The sequence below is a fragment of the Cyprinodon tularosa genome, unplaced genomic scaffold (genome assembly GCF_016077235.1).
Source record: "Cyprinodon tularosa strain WSP-4 unplaced genomic scaffold, ASM1607723v1 ctg427, whole genome shotgun sequence".
In the NCBI taxonomy this organism is placed as follows: domain Eukaryota; kingdom Metazoa; phylum Chordata; class Actinopteri; order Cyprinodontiformes; family Cyprinodontidae; genus Cyprinodon; species Cyprinodon tularosa.
In genome coordinates this window covers 230,001-252,239 of record NW_024039149.1, presented here as the reverse complement: position 1 = coordinate 252,239, position 22,239 = coordinate 230,001, and the positions used below count along the sequence as shown (strand labels likewise).

Below are 22,239 nucleotides of genomic sequence, written 5' to 3'. Positions count from 1 at the left end.
TGCCACACCTTACGGGTATTGTTACTGGACAGTTGGGACTCCAGCCGTTGTCTGTGGTCTGCTTTAGCCTCTTTGACCCCTCTCTTCAGCTCAGCTCTGGCAGCACTATACAGAGCTCTGTCTCCTGACCTGAAGGCGGCGTCACGGGCTCTAAGAAGGGAGCGGACCTGACTGGTCATCCAGGGCTTCTGGTTGGGGAAGACCCGGATAGTTTTGGTCACAGTCACATTACTGGTGCAGAAGTGGATGTAGTCCAGTACTGTGTCTGTGTGTGCTCCCAGCTCCTGGTGTTCGAACAGGTCCCAGTTTGTCCATTGAAAAAAAAGGGGTCCCTATGTCCTCCAGCAGTCTAAGCCTATAGCAGCAGAACTATAGAGATAGCTCAGGATAACCTGAGCCACTCTAACTAGAAGCTTTATCAAAAAGGAAAGTTTTAAAAGTTTGTAAAGAATCAAAACGTTTAACTTCTTTCTGGATGCTCTGAATCGTTTTAAATCGTTAAACGGTCAGCATCCTTCAGATGGCCAGGGGTCCAGAACAGCTCTGTTATTGGAGTCCTGATTTTCCTTGAGCTCCATCTGTCCGAAGCATCAGATCCACTCATTCAGCCGTGATGATGCTCAACACCTCAGGAAAACGGGACACGTAGCCAAGCTTCCACTGTGTCCTTTAATAAAGCAGAGCTTCCTGTCGGCTCAGACCGACGCTGAACGTCCTGCAGCAAGCGGATGTTCCACATTTCGGCCTCCAACGCTTCCTCTGGGACGGCTAAAAATAGGACGGAGGCTGGAGCCCAGAACTGACGTTCTGAGCATTTCTGGAGCAGCTTCCACTGTGGAACCGAGCCAGTTTTAAAAAAATGTCTTCCTGACGAGATATAAGCCAGCTGTCCCTGATGTCTGCCCGCTAATCGCACTGCTTTAAAAAAAAAAACGGCCTTAGAAAAGTATTTGCACCCATGGCAACCACCGACTCACATGTGTTTTATTGGGGTTGAATGTAACAGACCCACAGAAACCTAACTAACCGTGGAATGAAATAAAAACAATATATTTAGTCTTTTCCTATCTTCTGGATCTAAAAACTGTGGATTTCTGTTCCATCCCCCTTTACCCTGATGGCACTAAATAAAAAGCTCTCAGCTATCAGAAGCTCAACACTCAGGAAATGAGAGTCGACCTGTTTGCAGTTCTGCTAGACCGATAACGTAGCTAACATTTGGTTGACGGGATCAGCGTTTTGGCTAACGTTAGAGGCTGTTAGCTTCCGTTACATCGGGTTCCGGTAACAAACGCAAAACGATGCAGAAGCTGATCAGTTTCTGGCCTTCAGAGAACAACCAGTCTGGAGGGAAGTTCTGTTTAGCCGCTACGCCGGAGTCAACAGCTTCATTTCTAGAATATAGAGTTGGGCCTTTTTTTTTTTTTTTTTTTTTTAGTGTTCAGTCCTGTTTCTCTCCAGGCCTCTTCCTGTTTAAAGGGAGTTTTTCTTCTCCATCATTGCTGTGGCTTGATGGCTGGCTGGTCAATTTAAGAGCAAATCTGGATTTTATTCAACACTTCGTTTCCATGGTAACAGCATCATGCAGTGAGGATTCTTATCCTCTGTGAGGCTCCTAAATCATCAGCCTAAGATGCTTTGGAGCAGAGCAGATTCACGGCCTGGTCAAAGCCCAGACTAGAGACCACTTATGCGACGTTCACACAGCAGCCTGAAGTGACCCAAATCTGATTTTATTTTATGTATTTTTTTGACCTGTATCTGATCTTTTCATGACTGAGTCTGACCAACTCTATTCCAATGTGACCCAGGCTACTTGGCTCTGTGGTCCCGTATTCGGATACGATCGCATTCATCCGACCTGAACCCCATTAACACTCAACAAAGGGCCCTATTCTGCATCAGGAAGAAAAACAACCATGGCGGACGATAAGGAGAGCAGTCTTTATTTTCAACCTTGAAACGATTACGTTTTTAATCTCACTTCACGGTTCACCAGATCATCCAGTCAGATTCAAAGTTTTCTATCTAAGGAAGACCAGCTGATTGCATCGACTCATTGACTCTTCAGCAATCCCTCACACTAAGCATGCTTGTAGCGACAGTGGAGAGGAAAAACTCCCTTTTAACAGCAAGAAACCTCCAGCAGAACCAGGCTCAGTGTGAGCGGCCATCTGCTGAGGCCGACTGGGGTTCAAGGAGACAGAAGCAGACATAGAAAAAGAAGCATAGATACAAAAGGCAACTGTCAACCAGCTCCACAGGCGGCCCCGTCCAGGAAACACACAGCCAGGCAGACGAGCTCCGAGCCAGCTCCCACGTCAGAGGATGAAGAGAGCACATCCAGTTAGTCACAGTCAGAGAAACAGGACTACACTGAAAAACAGGCCAAGCTCCAACATCTAGAAACAAAGGTGTTGATGGCAGCAGCACAGCTGATATTTCTCTCCAGGATGGAGTCACAGCCAAACAGGAACAGACCAGATGAAGCTGCATGTCGCTTCACTTCGTCCTCTACTGCGTTTGCATTTCACACAGGAGATCACGTACAAGCTGCATTTATCTGGAAATGTGAGCGACCGCGCAGAAGAATCTGATTTCACAAAAACATCGGAATCGAGCATTAAGGCCTGCAGTGTGAATCTTAAACCCAGATCTTTTGAAAAATGTTTTAATCTGTGGATGAGCTAAATCTGCAGATGACTCAGATAAATACATTTTAGATTTTATTTGGAAAAACACAACAACAACAAAAAAACATGGATTATTTCAATCAGGGTCACAGAATACCAATGAAATATCTTCAATTCAATTCAATTCAATTCAGTTTATTTATATAGCGCCAAATTCACAACACATGTCATCTCAAGGCACTTTACAGTTCAACCAGATCATACAGTCAAATTGATACAAAGTTTTCTATCTAAGGAAAACCAGTTGATTGCATTGACTCATTGACTCAAATACAATCCCCCACACTAAGCATGCTTGTAGCGACAGTGGAGAGGAAAAACTCCCTTTTAACAGGAAGAAACCTCCAGCAGAACCAGGCTCAGTGTGAGCGGCCATCTGCCGAGGCCGACTGGGGTTCAAGGAGACAGAAGCAGAGATACAAAAAGCAGCTGTAAAAGGCGGCCCCGTCCAGGAAACACACAGCCAGGCAGACGAGCTCCAAGGCAGCTCCCATGCCAGAGGACGAAGAGAGCACATCCACTCAGTCACGGTCAGAGAAACAGGACCACACTGGAAAACAGGCCGATCTCCAACATCTATTAACAAGGGTGTTGATAGAAGCAGCACAGCTGATGTTTTTTTCCAGGATGACGTCACAGCCAAACAGGAACAGACGAGGCAAAGCTACTCTGAGAAAAAGCAGAGAGAGCAGAAGGTTAGAGATTGAACTAACAGATTCTGCAGAATAGGAGAACAGAGAGAGAATGAAGCAGAATGATGAAATGGGGGTCCCTATGTCCTCCAAAAGTCTAAGCCTATAGCATCTTCAGGTTATCGATTTCACCAGGTGCTCAGTTTAGATCCATTCTGACCTCGCCTCCTTCTCTTCTCTCCCAGATCCAGTCCCCAAGTTGACGGGAACTCCTTTCCCACTGCATCCTCGTCCCCCGTGTCTCCTTCCAGCCCCAACCTGGAGGAGCGGCGGCGGCCCGGCACCCTGTTCATCTGGCAGGAGAGGGAGCGACTCCAGCAGCAGAGGGAGAAAGCCAGGTAGGCTATGAATAATGAAAGAAGCCCAGGAAAGCCTCCCTGTTTGGGGACTAACTAAAAGTTTCAGCTCCCTTCATCCTAAAAGCGCTTTATTTTGCAGTTTGCTGAAGTCGAGCTCTAAATCTGGAAGTAATGCAGCCTCTGCGCCGCAGACAGGAAGCAGCTCATGGTGGGTCGACCCCGAGGAGCAGAGAAGCTCTGCCTCCCTGCGGTTTTTCATCAGCTCCTCTTAAGTTTCAGTGTGAAAGATGTGAATAAAGCCTGGTGTATGTCTCCCTCTAGTGGTGGCTCTCCAGAGAACGGCAGCGCTCCTTCAGGCCTGCGTCAGAGATGTGCGGTGAGAAGAGTCCTTCCCATCAGAGGGATTTTAGAGGGTTTAACGAAACGTCAGCCGCTCTGCTGATCCTTTTCTGTGTTTGTTGGTTGTTAGAGCGCCGACCAGATGAGCACAGGATCCCCGTCTGCGGCTCTGCATCGCTCCAGCAGCAGAACAGGTGTGGCTCCTTCTTCTTCATGAAAATAGTTTTTTTTAGGTGTGAATGGTGGTTTAGAGCTATTAATAAACCTCAGGAACGTCCCAAAAAATTGGCCTCCTGTGAAAAAAAAATAAAACAAATAACTCTTCATTATTACAGAAAGAATAGAAAAAGATAAAATAATTGATCATACAGAGATCAAGTCGGGACTAGACTGAGCTGTAGGGCTGGGTAAAAAAAATTATTTATTCAATTTTGAATTGATTCCTTTACATTTTTGCAAAATCAATGTCCAGGGAATGAGATCCATTCGTTTTATAGTGTCGCACGTGACGTTCATGTTCAAATGAGCAGGAAAGATGCTCTCAAGATGACTTCAAGCCAGACAGCTTCACTTTTCACAAACAAGTTTGCACTTTTGAGACAGTTTTGTTCACATCTCTAGTTTAAATTGTCTGATTTACAAGTTTGCACTTTGTGTTTAATATAAGGGACCAACATAAATTTAGACACTGAATGAAGGAGTCAAAAGGGCATTTTAAAAGTTTATTTCTTTTGAATAAATTATGGTAAAATCTTCAGGGAGAGCCCAGGCCAAAATAACAAACAAAACAACCCTAAAGAAAAAAGAAAAGTGGACTCAATATGAAACCAAACCTACAAAATAACCTACCCAACCAACACATTAACGGGAGAAAACTGGGGTTAAACAAAAGGGCAGTGTTTGCAATCTTAACAGCCCCTTTTAGATTTTAAAATTAACACAGAGGTATTTGGCAGACAAATGGCTAAAAAAAACAGCCCTGAAGTACTGCTTCACATGCCTTTAATAGTCTTCAGGTGATCTTCATTGGACCGAGACTCAGAAAGCAGCAGCCAGTCTTAAAGGCGGAGCCGAAAAGAGAGCAAGGCGTTAATTGGATGCAAGAACAAAACATCCATCCATCTTGGGGATGTAACACCCCTATTTAGGCAGAGGAAAGGCACATTTAAAATATTTAATCTCACAAATAGGCTAAGAAAAAATATCCTTAGCTGAAGGACGCCGCTCTCATTCCATTCCCAAATGTTTGCCACGTGCAAAATGAAGATTAGAACTGTATATAGCCGGACCGAGGAACCGGCCTAATTAGATTAATTACTGGGGGGAACATCAGTTCTGATAGGCAACAGGCAGCTAATGTTAAGGTGGAATAAACTCACACATCATCAGTGATAATTCAGGGTTCCTGCAGATCCTTAAAAAGTCTTAAAAGGCATTGAATTCTTCAATATGAAAATAAGACCTTAATTAGTATTAAAATGTCTTAAATCAGTCTTTTATAGGTCTTAAAATTGTCACCAAGTCATAAATAGGGATTTTATTTTTGTAATTCATATAAAAAACTTACATTTAAAGAACGGATTAGCTTGAACCATTATTAGTTCCATCCTGAGTGCAGAAGCAATAAAAACCATGTTGCAAACAGACCTTGGGTTGATGCGCCAAAAACGTGTGGAAGTGGAAATTCAATGAAAAGTAGCGATCCAGCCAAGAGTTTTCTGCATGGATTAAAAACAGCAGGTAATGTATATGAGGAATGGCGTATTTTGAGCGAGAAGTCATTCAAGCTCGGCACGTTGGGAATCAAAGCTTTGGACTCGGACATGTGAAGAGTGAAAAACAAAAGCAGCAAAATGAAGTTACAGAGAAGCAGCAGCAGCTTTTCCTCAGTTCTGTTCCTCACTCGTCTCTGCGAGGGCTTTACAGCATCTACGACGTCAAAAAAAGCCCCAGTAGCACCAAATCCCCAGATGTTTGGTGGTTCGCCTGCTATGAAAACAAAGTTTGAATTCCATTCATTTGTTGTTATATATGTTACCGTATTTTCACGACCATAAGGCGCACCGTAATAAAAGGCGCTGTCTGAGTTATGTGTCCCATTTCTGTATTTTACACACACATAAGGCGCACCGGACTATAGGGCGCAGGTTTTATATACAGGTCCATGTCCTCTACTACCTTTAAATAGCTCTACTGCGTATTTAAAAATAGAGCGGGAGCAAAACTGAGTATGACTGTGCTTTATTCATGTATTTATTACAAAGTATTAATCAAACCTGGGAGCTGGCCGTGAGACAGACACATCGCTGATGACAGTGCGCTGTGATCACTCCTAAATTAACTTAAAATCCTGGTATATGGGGGTCTGAGCGCCTCCAACAGAAATAATATTGAAGGCAGGATGGTAATCTGGATGACCTGACTGCAATGATTTAGGTTTTCAGGTGGACTTTCTCACTTAAAAACATATTAAAACTACTTTATTCCCACTGATCACAGCAAATATAGCTGCAAGGCAGAGAAAGGATAGAGTAGCTCCGCCCAACGCACGTCAGACACACTTTTGCACCGCGCAGCCAGAGCAGCAAAGCTGCTTCAGCCGCGCGTCAGAACTAACTGGTACAAGCAGCAGACGCAATTTTGCTGCTCTTGCTGCGTCCATTTGAACGGCCGGTTCACACCGATGTTGAGCGGTTAAAGTTCCTTTGTCAGACCTTCCACAATAACGGCGAGCACAGCGTTCATTTGTATCACCATGTTTTTCACATCGGCTGTGAGATGGGCACGCATGGAGTCACAGATTAACAGCGATGGTGATGCGTGGAAAAAACACCTGGTCTCCTTACATACACCTCCCTCAGCCACTCTTTCATCATCTCCTCAATGAGCACATTTTGAGGGGAAAAAAAGACGTTTATATGCGCCTTATAGTCGTGAAAATATTATTGTGTTTTTAGCCTTCTTCCTATATGGAAAGTTTTTTAAAATTGTAAACATTTCTACTGGGCCAGGAAGTAATGCGTTATGTTAAAATAAGCATCAGGTTAAATTTGTCGCAATTTGTCTTGTGTTTATTGTGAAGTTGGTCTTAAAGTTTTATTTTAAGGGACAAAGAAAAGTCTTAAAAAGTATTGAATTGAACTTGCCTTATATTGTAGGAACCCTGTAATTATCCTAACATCTCAAATGTTTTTTTAATAAAGTATCTCCCCAGCCTGCTGGATCTCTAATGGTTTCTCTGTTTGCGCTGAAACATTTGTTCCAGACGTGCCGTCCTCTCCGAAGGCGTCCTCTCCTCCTGGTCACGCTCAGAGGCCCAACAGTTTCCTGTTCCGTACCTCCTCCAGGAGCAACGTCAAACCCACAGGTAGACCCTTCCACTCCCCCCCACCGTCTTTTCCAGCTCTGCAGCCTCAGTCACCTCCTCTTTGCTTCACCTCCTCAGGGACCACCTTCACTCTGGGCGAGTCCGGCAGGAGTGAATCTCGCACCACGCTGCGTTCGCCGAAAGAGGAGAGACGAGACCTGACGCAATTACGCAAGGTACAAGACAGAAATTTATTATCGGAGAAAAATTTGATTCTCTATTTTCCAGACTATAAGTTTTTCCCCACGCTTTGAACCATGCGTCTTATAAGAAGCTGCAGCTTTTCTGCGGATTTTTCCTAACGTTGGCTAATTTTCATTTAGCATGAGAACATGCTAGCAGCAGGTACGACGGAGAACAAATGTCCCGAATTCACACATTTTAACGTTTATTTGCTGCATTAAAGCTGCTGAACCAATGAAAAGACTGAGATTAACTCCTGCAGAGCTGAAATAAAGAGCTGATGAAGCTCCATCTTTCAGTAGAAGCTCTAACTGCTGCGAGCTAACACGCTAACGGGAGCTAGCATTCTTCTTGGTCCCTACTCCAGGAGTTATATGTAGAGCTCCCCCTACAGGTTTGTTTGGAAACAGTTCAGTAGATATCAGCGGTTTATATGTACGTTTCCAGTTTTTTTCAGTGGGCGTGGCTTATAGTGAGGTGCACTCTATATTCTGGAAAATAACATGGTTCCCGCGGATCCTTAAAAAGGCTTAAAAGGCATTGAATTCTTCAAAATAAAACTAAGGCCTTAATTGGTATTAAAATGTCTTAAATTAGGGATGCACAATATAATGGGCCCCCTATCGGTATCGGCCTTAAAACTGAATATCGGACATCGGCCACCCCACCGATATTTAACCCGATATTTGATCAGCTTCTGAGTTTCTAAAGTCTAAAATAAAAAAAATACTACTTCTTCTTCTTCCTCAAAAACTTCTTTTTTACAGACTTAAAAACTTCTAAAGACGAGGGAAAAAATATTGATCCGTTAAAATATCCCAATATCTTCATATGCTGATACACTATATTGCCAAAAGTATTTGCTCACCCATCCAAATTATTGGAATCAGGTGTTCCAATCACTTCCATGGCCACAGGTGTATAAATTCAAGCACCTAGGCATGCAGACTGTTTTTACAAACATTTGTGAAAGAATGGGTCGCTCTCAGGAGCTCAGTGAATTCCAGCGTGGAACTGTGATAGGATGCCACCTGTGCAACAAATCCAGTCGTGAAATTTCCTCGCTCCTAAATATTCCACAGTCAACTGTCAGCTGTATTATAAGAAAATGGAAGTGTTTGGGAACGACAGCAACTCAGCCACGAAGTGGTAGGCCACGTAAACTGACGGAGCGGGGTCAGCGGATGCTGACGCGCATAGTGCGAAGAGGTCGCCAACTTTCTGCAGAGTCAATCACTACAGACCTCCAAACTTCATGTGGCCTTCAGATTAGCTCAAGAACAGTGCGCAGAGAGCTTCATGGAATGGGTTTCCATGGTCGAGCAGCTGCATCCAAGCCATACATCACCAAGTGCAATGCAAAGCGTCGGATGCGGTGGTGTAAAGCACGCCGCCACTGGACTCTAGAGCAGTGGAGACGCGTTCTCTGGAGTGACGAATCGCGCTTCTCCATCTGGCAATCTGATGGACGGGTCTGGGTTTGGCGGTTGCCAGGAGAACGGTACTTGTCTGACTGCATTGTGCCAAGTGTAAAGTTTGGTGGAGGGGGGATTATGGTGTGGGGTTGTTTTTCAGGAGCTGGGCTTGGCCCCTTAGTTCCAGTGAAAGGAACTCTGAATGCTTCAGCATACCAAGACATTTTGGACAATTCCATGCTCCCAACTTTGTGGGAACAGTTTGGAGCTGGCCCCTTCCTCTTCCAACATGACTGTGCACCAGTGCACAAAGCAAGGTCCATAAAGACATGGATGACAGAGTCTGGTGTGGATGAACTTGACTGGCCTGCACAGAGTCCTGACCTCAACCCGATAGAACACCTTTGGGATGAATTAGAGCGGAGACTGAGAGCCAGGCCTTCTCGTCCAACATCAGTGTGCGACCTCACAAATGCGCTTCTGGAAGAATGGTCAAAAATTCCCATAAACACACTCCTAAACCTTGTGGACAGCCTTCCCAGAAGAGTTGAAGCTGTTCTAGCTGCAAAGGGTGGACCGACGTCATATTGAACCCTATGGATTAGGAACGGGATGTCACTTAAGCTCATATGTGAGTCAAGGCAGGTGAGCAAATACTTTTGGCAATATAGTGTATATTGCCATTTAAAAACACCATATCAATCTCTTTTACTAATGAAATATTGCTATATGTCATCGTTATGCTACGAAATCCCCCGAAAATTCACAAAATGTTGCCATATTTTTAGATGTTGATATATTGACGCGGTATCGATCTATTTTACTAACAAAATCTCACGAGAGTTTGTATCAGAACGATGAAATTTCACGAGATTTTGAAAGTAAAATAGATCGATACCGCGTTTTTAAAAATCAATTTGATATCAGCATATGAAAATATATTTGAGTATATTATTTTTCAAAGTGTCAGAAATGGATAACAAAACTGCTATTTTCAATGACTACTTATTTTTGTCCAGCTTTAACATCGATATCGGTTATCGGCTACATGAGTTTTAAAATATCGGCATATCGGATATCGGCCAAAATCCCAATATCGTGCATCCCTATCTTAAATCAGTCTTTCGTAGGTCTTAATTTTTAAAACATCATGAATAGGATTATTTTTATTATGATTTATTTTTGTATTCTAAATATAACGTTACAATTGACAAATTTTAAAACTGCTCCCCATTATTGGTTCAATAGCGGAACCAATAAAAGCGTTGTTGCGGCCGGGACATTTGGGAGATGCTCCATTAACTTTTTGTCTGGAAAATATGAGCAAGTGTAAATCTAACCAAAATTGTCTCCAGCCAAGAGTTTTCTCCACGGCTAAAACCAGGGAACATACATGAGGCTCAGTGGATTTAGTGCAAGAAGTCATTCAAGCTCAGAACGATGGGAATTAAGGCAGTGGAGTCGCACATGCGAAACGCGAAACACAAAGCGTCAAAATGGAGTTACGGAGAAACAGCCGGTATTTCTCAGTTTAGTTCCACCCTTGTCTCTGCAACGCCTCCACTTATCACCAAATCAAACATACTAAGAAAACCATACAAAGAAAAATAGCTGCTAAAAAGACTTAGCACTGGTTATGTTGGGGCTTTAAAACTGATTTGTTTTGTTCCCTGCTAAAACAAAGTTTGTGAATTCAGTTAAATAATTGTTAAAATATTTCGTTCATTTGTGTGTTTTTAGCTTTCCAAAATTTGAAACATTAGTGCCGTGGTTTATGTTAAAATAAACCTTTGGGTTAAGTTGATGCAAGCAGGTTTTTCTGGTGTTTCTTGTGAATTTGGTCTCAAATTTTTATTTCAAGTGGCATTAAAAAGTCTTAAAAAGTCTTGAATTTAACTTGCCTTATGCTGTAGGAACACTGAAGACGGTAATTGCCCAGCCCCATGCGAAATGCACCTGGAGAGTAGATTGTAGACACGATCAAAGGCTGATAATTGTTAACAACCCATAAATGTTTAGCTCGGTTGTTTTTGTGAGCGCCTTCGTCCTACACTGGAGATCCAAGTAAAAATTTCTTCAATTAAGTGTATTTACCCTTAATTTGTGTTGGTAAATGAGAGACTTTGCCAATGGAATGAGAATTTTTACTCTTAGAATTAGATAATTGGATAACATACACTTGAAATAAGACAATGCAATTGTGTTTTCTTATTTTACAGTAAATTGTCTTGTTCCATTGGCAAAATGTGTCTTTTACCTCCTCAATTCAAGAACAAATGCACTTATTTTAAGAAAAAAGGACTTATCTAGATTTCCATTTTTTCCAGTGTGACTGAACCTGACAGCGGATGTACGCGTTGCTAGTTTTTTCAAACAGACGTTATTATTCTGCTTTTCCTTTTAGATTTATGAAATCTGTTAACTTCCAGCAGTGGCGAACAGCTGAGAGGTGGTTTAGTGTTTTTTTTGGGGGGGGAGGAGTTTGTTTACTATCTGAGTGGTCCACAAAGTGACGGACCGATCGGGCCGATAATTCTGACATCAGTAGAACTGATCTACATGTAAACTCTATCAGATGGGACGGATGCGGAGTTCTACTCTCCTCCGGATCGCCCTGGTACCGCTGCTGCTCAATAAAGCTGCAGAACCACTCCAGCAACAGGTGGGGGTGGGGGTTTGGCTCAGGCATCTCTAACCCGTGTCCCGCTCCACAGACTCTGGAATCTCGGCTGAAGATCTCTCTGCCAGAGGACCTGGGCGAGGCTCTGTCCAACGGAACCGTCCTCTGCCAGCTGGTGAACCAGATCCGGCCGCGCTCCGTCTCCATCATCCACATCCCCTCCCCCGCAGTGGTGAGTCGGACGCCTTCCGTCGGCTCGGACTGAACCCCCGCCCCCTCCCAGCGTCCGGTCGCTTAAAGCTGCTGGTTTTCTTTGTTCTGTTTTTCCCTTTCAGCCAAAGCTGAGTTCGGCGAAGTCCAGACTGAACGTGGAAAACTTCCTCAGCGCGTGTCGGAAGCTGGGCGTCCCTGAGGTAAAGTTCTGGGTTAGGCGCTACAGAAGGACGATGGTCCGTGTGCTAACCGCGCGCTGCGTCCCGCCTCTAACAGTCTTCTCTTCTGTCTGTGTGTCCAGCCTGAAATGTGTGTCTGCTCCGATGTGCTTCTGTGTAAGCTGCCCGCTGTGCTGCGCTGCGTGGCGGCCTTGCTGGCCGTGGAGCCCGAGGAGGACCGCGCCTCGCCTGCGTCTTCCTCCTCGCTGCTGTCGGCAGACTTCCTGTTGTTTTACTGCTCCGTCATGGCGCTTCTCTACGCCATCTACTGCTACCTGCTGACCTAAAGACTGAAGCGATGGAACCGTGTGCGTTTAGGAGACACAAAGAAACCCCCCCCCACCCCGTGGTTAAAGAGGGGAACGACGCCTTAACCTGATGAGGCGTTTTTTTGGAAGCCTGACATGTTTGGGGTATTTCCAGTCGATCAATCCGTATTTTTCCACGTTTTTCTGATGGATTTTTTTTATTTTTTATTCTGCCGTATAAGAGGCGGAAGTGTTCTTGATGGCTTTTTTTTTTAAAGCCGGCCTCGAGGGCGATGCAACATCCTGGATCAAAAAGATTCAGATGTAGAAATGTGGGGAAAGCATCAGAATAAATAATTATTCTGCTTAATTAACGCCGTTTCCTTTTTTTTTTTTTACTAATTAAAGCAATCGGGACGTCTCTAACGAGGCTTCATGGCCGTTAGGAGACAAACGGGCCCAGAGCATCACTGCTCCACCCAGCCTAGTCTCTACCGTGTCACGTCACGGTCCCGCCGCAGGGAAACAGGAAGGCAGGGATCTGATAACGTTTGATTAAAGCTGCTCTGGTCCCGCTTTTTCAGCCTCTCTGCTCTTCATTTTTAGAGCAGAGTTAAAACGTTTAAAGGTTCGTTCTCTGCCAGAGACCGTCTGTGCCTCCAGAGGAGCTTCGGCGTTTTATCCCGAGTTTCCAGAAATAAGAATGTGATTTTTTTTTTTTTTTAAAGATCTGAGATGAGAAGAAAGTTTATTAAAAGCAGAAGTTGGATGTTGCCCCTGAGTGATGCTGTTACCCTGAAACAGCAGCAGGGGGCGGCGTTGCTTCATCCACGGTACGTCGGCACTGGTCTGTTTACCTGTATAAATGTAAAGAGGATATTAAGTTATTGCTTTTATTTATTTCTATTCTGTTCCACTTTTTTTTTTCTCCCAGAAACCTTTTTAAAATCTCCCAAACTGAACCAGATGAATATTTAAAGAGTTAAACTAAACGGTGAACCTTTGATTTCGGCTCTTTTTTTATCCTCTCGCTGCTCCATAAGGTCGGCATGCTGCAGATAAACTCGCATTAAAGCCTCATGATTTTATCCAGAACCGTTTATTCCACCTTAAACATTAAGAAATTAAAGCTATTCACTGACAAACAGTCAAAATGAGAGAAAATGAATCAGTTTAAACTGGTTCTGGTTCCTCCTAAGGTTAAAGAAATAAAGCAGAAACATTTTGGATTATGGAGTAAAATTCTTAAAAAAACAAAACTAAATTAAATGTTTTGATTTTAGCAGGAAAGTAATACGATTTTCGAGAGGAATATGATAAAAAAAAAATCTTATCTACTTTCATAAATTAAGGAGGAAGAGATTTGGACTTATTTTTAGATCAGTGAAATTGCGCCATATTTCAATAAGAATAAACAATGAAGGAAAATCTAAAGTCTGTATTTACGGTAGCATCCATTCAAATGGCCACCCCCAATCAAACGCCAGCTGAATCCCCTCTAACTTCCAGCCCCTAGAGTGACCCCCTCGTTCACTGAAGTACAGGGTCTGACCAGGAAATGGCGCTTCTCTTTAGATCTTAATGTCCCCAAATAATGACAGAATATTTTAGCACAAAGATTGATGTTTAAAAAGGAATTGAAGGGGACCAGACAAGGAGAGTGGGGAAATTTTAAATGGCTACTTCTGTAGAAATGTTGAAATTAAAATCCAGTTTAGAGAAGCTGGAAGTTTCTCTCCAACATGGCCGCCTCTGCTTCGAAGAGTTTCTACCGTCCCTATCGGAAGCCCGATCCGTCCTGCGCATGCGTGATTATGGTACTAAAAATTACTTATTTATATCCCTAACGCACTAAAGAATCCTGATGGACATCTTTAAAAAAATGTTTTATGACTTTTGTGAGACAATTTTGATGCTTTTTCCATTTTCTTCGTTAAACTGCTTCTCTGGCGTCACGATGGGACATGCTCAGAGCAGTCCGGCAAAATATGATTAAGCTTGGGTGACCAGACATCCTCTTTTCCCCAGATATGTCCTACTTTTCATACCTAAAAACAAGTCTGAGCGGAATTTCAAATTCGTCCGGGATTGTTGTCGACTACAGCGCAGCAGAACCGAGACGTCAGCTCCGTTAGCTCCGCGGGATCCAACTGAGGGACTCTGATGTCAGCTAGCGTCTCTCAGCTGCTCCCTCCTCCCACACGCGGGGGTGCAGTTAACTAACCTGACTCCGCCAGCTGGATTTGCCCCGCATATCCATCTGGAAACCTTCCGTTGAAGTAATTTTGGGAAGGGGCGAAAATACAGGTTAGCTGATTGGCCTATGTTGGTGATAGACGGGCCAAATAAACCAATCAGATCAATGAAGCATATGACGTACTAACAGAGCGACGACGAAGAGGAGCCAATTGATAGATCAAACTCTTGCCAAAACCAGTCGGGAGAAGAGCAAAAACATCTTTTCCTCTGAGAAAAGCCTCCAGAGCAGTGTTTTGCTCTTCTTTCAGTGAAGAAATACTCTGTAATTCCGATAAAACTTGCTCGATAGCCACGCTAACGCTAGTTTCATCGGCTGAAGCCGCCATGTTCTTTAGACTGAACTGTCGCGCTTCTCGTTGCGTCACACCTCAACCCGCCTCAAAGCCAACGCTGATTGGACGTTCGTTTGGTGAACGGCTCCAAATTTTCTTTGAGAGTCTGCAGACTGATTAGAGTGAAACCTTGAAAGCTCGCGAGATCAGGATGGTCTCACGACGCTAGCAGTTAGGGACCGTCAACAAATTTTGAACCAAGCACTCTTGAGAACCAAAAATCAATAAAGTCCTTATCTATTGGCATGATTTTATATTAGCTTCGTCTTAGCGGCTCATAAGATAACGTATGAAAGGCACCCTTGCTTTTATGCAATTTTAAGCTATTTTCACTTTTTAAGATTTTTTTTAAAGACAATAGTTGGGACTTTTCTTCAATAGCTTCCAGGTCATGTGACCCACTGACTCGAATTCTTTGTGAAATAGTTTTACTACATTAGCCTGATGATGCTAACTCATTTTATTCCATTTCTAGCCTTCATATATTCGCCTTACCTCGATTTCCACCATAAAAAGAAAGTGTCCTTTTTAAAAAAAACAAATCTGGTCACCCTCATTAAACCGTGTTTATATGCATTTTAGTTGTTTCTTTAGATTACGTACTATATAGCATAATGTTAACATGAAAGGAAAAAATACAACTCAAGACTAGATTTGTTTAAATCCAAACCCGAAAAAGTTAGCTCCAGGAAGTAGCGTAGGATCCAATTTCCATTTAAGGTATTTCTTTTCTCAGGAAATACATTATTAACCTTTAGCAAATTATATTTTACGATTTTACGATTCCTTTTTTTGGGGAGGGAAAAAACGTCACTTGGGTCTTTTCAACAAAATAAAATCGAGGGCGAGCCGGATGTATATGGAGGATAAAAAGTGCCAAAATTAAATAAATAATTAAATGTCAATAATTAATTAAATGTGGAATTAAATAAATAAATGTGTCATTCATTAATTAAAACCACGTCACTAATATAAAGTGCCACAATTAAATAAATAAATACGGCGATAAACAATTAAATGTGTAATTCATTAAATAAATAAGGAATTAAATATATAAATGTGTCATTAATTTAATACATCTTCATTTTATTAAAAAAATATATATAATTATTTCAGTGTGCATTTAATTATTTCATGGTCCTGTGTCGCAGTGCATCGAAAGCATTAAAAGAATCTGTCAAACTCACCCATCAAAGTTAGGGGGCGGGGTTAACGCGAATCGAGTCTCTGTAATCGATTTGCTTCGCCTTAATGTGCAGGGTGACCAATCAGGTGTTAGGTAACCGCCCCCTAACTTTGATGGGTGAGTTTGACAGATTCTTTTAATGGTTTCGATGCACTGCGACACAGGACCATGAAATAATTAAATGCACACTGAAATAATTAGATATATATTTTTTATAAAATTAAGACGTATTTTATTAAATTAATGACACATTTATATATTTAATTCCTTATTTATTTAATGAATTACACATTTAATTAATTGTTTATGGCTGTATTTATTTATTTAATTGTGGCACTTTATATTAGTGACGTGGTTTTAATTAATGAATGACACATTTAATTCCACATTTAATTACTTATTGACACATTTATTTATTTAATGCTGTATTTATTTATTTAATATTGGCACTTTTTATCCTCCATAGATGTATACCTGGACGCGTAAATGAGCTGATAGCGGATCGGATGGTGACGTACTCGTTTGAATGAAGTCCACTGCTCCGGTTGGAGGAAGTGACGTCACGCTGGTTGCTAACAGTTAGCCTAGCCTCTGGTTTGTGTTTTCCCTGCATCAATGGGACCTGGGGAGGAAAATAAATACTATGTGATCTAAAAATAGGTTCAAATCTGCCCTGGATTAAAAAAACCATGAAAATAAGATAATGGAGGTTTAATCTTATTATTGAAAGCATGTTTATTTTTATTCCACTGTCTCCCCTGCTCACATCAAAGGAAACATTTTAATAAGGATGAATTTCTGCATCCCTTACTGGATGTTTTCTGTGTTTAAATTCAGCGCAGGGATCTAGGATGGACTTGAGAGGTCAGAGATGTTCGTATTAATCTGCTGTTACTATTAATCTGTGAGTTCAGATGTTTTCTTTAGAGTGAAACTGGATTTGCAGCGCGCACTAATTCATTCACTGGCTTAGAGCAGGCTATATTCCTACATGTTAGCGGAAGATTTGTATTTTATATTTATATCGTTCTTTCTTGGACTTCATATGAATTTATATGATTGTTTTTTTTCTTTCTTCCTGCTGTAAAGAAACAATTAAAAAAAAAAAGGAAACTTTGACTTTGTGCTTTTTTTGTGCCGGCTTCCCTTCGCTCCATCAGTAAAGATGTTTGTTTGCTGGGTATCTGCTGCCTCCTCAGCTACGTCTGACCTCCACCTCTGATTAGATTCTGGTTTCTTCATTTCATGGGATCCGGCAGACATTAACCTGAGGGGGCGAGCAGATACCCTGACGTATGCTCTGTGCTTCTTTAAACGCTCCTGTGTGCTCTCCAAACAGCAGGTTTACCTTCTGCACCTCCTGCTGGGGAGCAGGCGCTGAGCCCCGAGGTCCAACTGGGCCTTCAGGTTTGTACTGTGCTGCTGTCTCTGCGTCTGCCTGCTTCCCACGTCAGCGGCCGCCTGACCGCTACGGGCGTTTCTCTACCGAGCGGTGATCCTCTGAGTCACAGAAATCGTTACCGAGCAAACCTGACGGTCGTTCCTGGAAACCATCAGTCTGTCTGCAGCAAACAGGAAGAGAGAAATTCAAGAGTTACAGCAATAAAAGCCTCAGTAAATGGAAGCGGTTATATTGATCATTAACTGGAGTTTAAGACTATTTTGCTGAAACCCAGAAAATTGGACAAAAAAAATATGAATATTTTCCATTTGGGATTAATGTCATAAAGAAATTCAAGTATTTTAGCTTCAGGAAATTCAGATTCTGTAAGAAACGAATCTACAGGTGCTGGTCATAAAATTAGAATATCATGAAAAAGTAGATTGATTTCAGTAATTCCATTTAAAAAGTGAAACTTGTATATTATATTCATACATTACATACAAAGTTTCACTTTTTAAATGGAATTACTGAAATCAATCTACTTTTTCATGATATTCTAATTTTATGACCAGCACCTGTATTAAGTGAATATTTTCAATAACAAATCCATCAGTGTGTAGATTTTATTTTTTATCTATAGGCTGCAGCTAATTTATTATGACAGAGGTTTTGGCCAGGCTAGAGATTTTTATTTTATTTCGAGAATAAAGTCATAAAATTACGAGAATAAAGCAATATCAACAGAATAACGTATTTTATGACAACTCTTCCAAGAAGCCCTTTCTTCCCTAAAATGAGGAATGTGGAGCCTCATGAAGTTATACTTTTGACAAATCAGGAAATCTTTTAGCAGCAGCATCAAACTGGGCAGGATGTCAAAGTGGACTCTGGTTGCTGATTGGTGGAGCTGGTCTGATGTCATCTGCTGGGCGGAGCTCCGAGCTTTCTTTCTGTCGTGGTTTGATGACTTTATTCTCGCAATGTTACGACTTTATTCTCAAAATAAAACAAATCTCTAGACTGGCTCTAAGACTCAGTCATAAATTTATAAACATGATTGATTGTACATTTTAAATTGATCTAGATCTACATCTATATTTCTACAATTATTCTACTAATTTATTATTTATGATTAATTATTCAATTAACAGACAGAAAAATGTGCTAATATTTTTTTTTTAAATGTGCAGAAAAAAAACGGAGCAGTTAAAGATGCAAATAGAAAACATTTCTTTATAACAAATAAATGTTTAGTCTTTAAACTCCTGCTAATTGGATTGTAGAAAATTATATGTATATACATGCATAAAAACTTTTTAAGTTTACCAGAATAATATTTTACTAAAACTATCTCTTATAGTAATGGAAAAAAAGGATTGCATTGATCACAAAAAATATTTTAGGGCTCCATCACTGCACAGACACACACAAACACAATTCAGCGATTAACAAGAGAAAATCAAAATACGATATAGGAAAAATATCTGGTTAGATTAGCAACTTCTGACAGAAGCTAGGAAGAGGGATCTGTGTTTGTGCTCTTTGGTGCATCTAGTGTGAAACGTCTCACTGAATGAGCTTCCTGGCTTCTTGCACTGGATGGGAAACAGAATAAAGTTTATCCTTCATTCCACATGGCGAAAGATGGCTGATTCAACCTCAGGGTCAGAGGTCGTCTGTAGCAGCGCTCCCTTCTCTCCAGGTAAACTAAAACAGATTTGGTTCTTCAGATCAGTTAATGGTTCCAGTTAGAACCCAGCTGGTTATGCTGGGCCTCAGGAAGGGAGAAGTTCAGCTGAAAGCAAAGATAAGAGGTGATGAACTCTCTGGGGTTTTCCTCACCAACGCCAGCATGCTGCATCTGATCTGAAGACGTCATCTGTTCGGTCACATGACCTTCAGACTCCAACCAACAGCTTTGCTTTTGATTTCCGGGTTTAAAAGCTCCCTAAAAACGATGCGGTCATGAAAGTCTGTTTCTGATCAGCATCCAAGCTGCTACTGAGCATCAGCGGTCATCAGATGTTCCCTGTGGGGCTCCAGGAAATTCTGGGTGACATCAGGACCTCAGTATCATTCGCACGTTAAGCAGGACTATAATTTTTAAACAGCTGCTTCAAGTGAGACTCCTAAATTAGACAAACGTAAACTTTGTTCCTCATCCATGTCTTGTTTTAGATGATTGAGTTGTTCCTTCGTTTGATCTTTCATCCCTACCGATCTTCCTCCACCCTTCTATCTTCCTTTGCTCCTTCCTTCTGTTCCTCCTACCCGTATCCCTTCCTGCTTTCCTTCCCTTCTTTCCTTCTGTTCTTCCTACCTGTATCCCTTCCTGCTTTCCTTCCTTCCTACATTCTGTTCCTCCTACCTATATCCCTTCCTGCTTTCCTTCCCTTCTTTCCTTCTGTTCTTCCTACCTGTATCCCTTCCTGCTTTCCTTCCTTCCTACCTTCTGTTCCTCCTACCTATATCCCTTCCTGTTTTCCTTCCTTCCTACCTTCTGTTCCTCCTACCTATATCCCTTCCTGTTTTCCTTCCTTCCTTTCCTTCTGTTCCTCCTACCTATATCCCTTCCTGCTTTCCTTCCTTCCGTACTGTTCTTACTACCTGTTTTCCTGCTTTCCTTCCTTCCTACATTCTGTTCCTCCTACCTATATCCCTTCCTGCTTTCCTTCTGTTCTTCCTACCTATATCCCTTCCTGCTTTCCTTCTCTTCCTCCTACCTATATCCCTTCCTGCTTTCCTTCTGTTCTTCCTACCTATATCCCTTCCTGCTTTCCTTCTGTTCCTCCTACCTATATCCCTTCCTGCTTTCCTTCTGTTCCTCCTACCTATATCCCTTCCCGCTTTCCTTCCTTCCGTTCTGTTCTTCCTACCTATATCACTTCCTGCTTTCCTTCCTTCCTTTCCTTCTGTTCCTCCTACCTATATCCCTTCCCGCTTTCCTTCCTTCCGTTCTGTTCTTCCTACCTATATCACTTCCTGCTTTCCTTCTGTTCTTCCTACCTATATCCCTTCCTGCTTTCCTTCCTTCCTTCCCTTCTGTTCTTCCTACCTATATCCCTTCCTGCTTTCCTTCCTTCCTTCCCTTCTGTTCTTCCTACCTATATCCCTTCCTGCTTTCCTTCCTTCCCTTCTGTCCCTCCTACCCGTATTCCTTCCTGCTTTCCTTCCTTCCTTTCCTTCTGTTCTTCCTACTTATATCCCTTCTTGCTTTCCTTCCTTCCTTCCATTCTGTTCTTCCTATCCCTTCCTGCTTTCCTTCCTTCCTTCCATTCTGTTCTTCCTATCCCTTCCTGCTTTCCTTCCTTCCTTTCCTTCTGTTCTTCCTATCCCTTCCTGCTTTCCTTCCTTCCTTTCCTTCTGTTCTTCCTATCCTTTCTTGCTTTCCTTCCTTCCTTTCCTTCTGTTCTTCCTACTTATATCCCATCTTGCTTTCCTTCCTTCCATTCTGTTCTTCCTATCCCTTCCTGCTTTCCTTCCTTCCTTTCCTTCTGTTCTTCCTATCCCTTCCTGCTTTCCTTCCTTCCTTTCCTTCTGTTCTTCCTATCCTTTCTTGCTTTCCTTCCTTCCTTTCCTTCTGTTCTTCCTACTTATATCCCATCTTGCTTTCCTTCCTTCCATTCTGTTCTTCCTATCCCTTCCTGCTTTCCTTCCTTCCTTTCCTTCTGTTCTTCCTATCCCTTCCTGCTTTCATTCCTTCCTTCCCTTCTGTTCCTCCTACCTATATCCCTTCCTGCCTTTCTTCCTTCCCTTCTGTTCCTCCTACCTGTATCCCTTACTGCTTTCCTTCCTACCTATCCTTTCTCCCTTCCTCCTTTCCTTCCTCCCCTCCACCTTGCTGTGTTTTTCAGAAAGCACTGGGAGTTGCTCATTTAATGTCAGGCCTGCGGGCGATAAAATCTCACATCTGACATCTAGTGCTGTTCCCTGTGGTTATCTGGTACGTTACTAGATAAAAATACCACGTTTCGGTTTTAGCGTCTCCTCATGCATCTCATGCTGCAGAGCACCAATCAGAGGACAGATGCAGAACGTCGCTCAGCGGCACATTTCCTTCCACATACAGAGGTGTTTGTGACGCCATGATCTACGCGGTTGGGTCCATCATCCTGATGCTTCAGGAAGCAGAAGATGATTCCTGCATAACATTATCCAAAGGCTTACTTCAAATAGGATTGTTGCATCTAGTTTATTTCTATAGCGCCGATTCACAGCATGTCATCTCAAAGCACTTTGCAGAGATAATTCAGTCGGATCATAAAGCCAGACTGGTTAAACATTTCTACCAAAGGAAACCAATCAAGTTAGGAAATAATCTCATTAGATTGGAGTTAATACTCAGCATGGTTTGTTTTTTTCTGGGACTACATGTCAATATTCTGATTATATATTTAATTCTGCTGCACTTTATTTCATTTACCTTCCTTCAAAATGTTATTTGGAATGAAGACAAAAAGCCCAGGAGGTCATATCTGATTGGATGTTTTTAGGCTTCAGCAGCCTGACTCCCAGGCTGTCAGTCAAATCCACTCAGTCCCGCAGGATGACTGATGTAGACTCTGACAGTTGAGCTATTAATAAATAATAAGTATGGATATTTACTTTCAGGCTTTGATGCTGATAATTAAAATCAGGAATAGTTAATTTCGCTGAGCAGAACACACAGCGCATGTTTGTTTGTTCACACTCCTGTCTGCTCATGTATCCCCGGCAGGACTCCTTGTGTTCCCCGCAGCTCATCATGGAGGACGAGGGTCTGAGCCGGCTGGCCCAGACCGTCCAGGTGTT

The 22,239-nt window shown here is 42.3% G+C and overlaps 1 protein-coding gene across 1 annotated transcript in view; it reads left to right on the top strand.

Moving 5' to 3' along the window:
* Window positions 1–12,493, top strand: part of lrch4 (leucine-rich repeats and calponin homology (CH) domain containing 4) — a 78,568-nt gene extending 66,075 nt beyond the window's left edge. The window contains exons 10-18 of the mRNA XM_038299368.1: window positions 3,571–3,723; window positions 3,824–3,892; window positions 4,006–4,060; window positions 4,154–4,217; window positions 7,289–7,390; window positions 7,469–7,566; window positions 11,703–11,840; window positions 11,944–12,021; window positions 12,123–12,493. Of these exons, the coding sequence (XP_038155296.1) occupies window positions 3,571–3,723; window positions 3,824–3,892; window positions 4,006–4,060; window positions 4,154–4,217; window positions 7,289–7,390; window positions 7,469–7,566; window positions 11,703–11,840; window positions 11,944–12,021; window positions 12,123–12,326 (961 nt within the window). The 3' untranslated portion in view covers window positions 12,327–12,493. The remainder of the gene's footprint in view (window positions 1–3,570; window positions 3,724–3,823; window positions 3,893–4,005; window positions 4,061–4,153; window positions 4,218–7,288; window positions 7,391–7,468; window positions 7,567–11,702; window positions 11,841–11,943; window positions 12,022–12,122) is intronic.
* The last annotated feature ends 9,746 nt before the right edge of the window (window positions 12,494–22,239 follow it).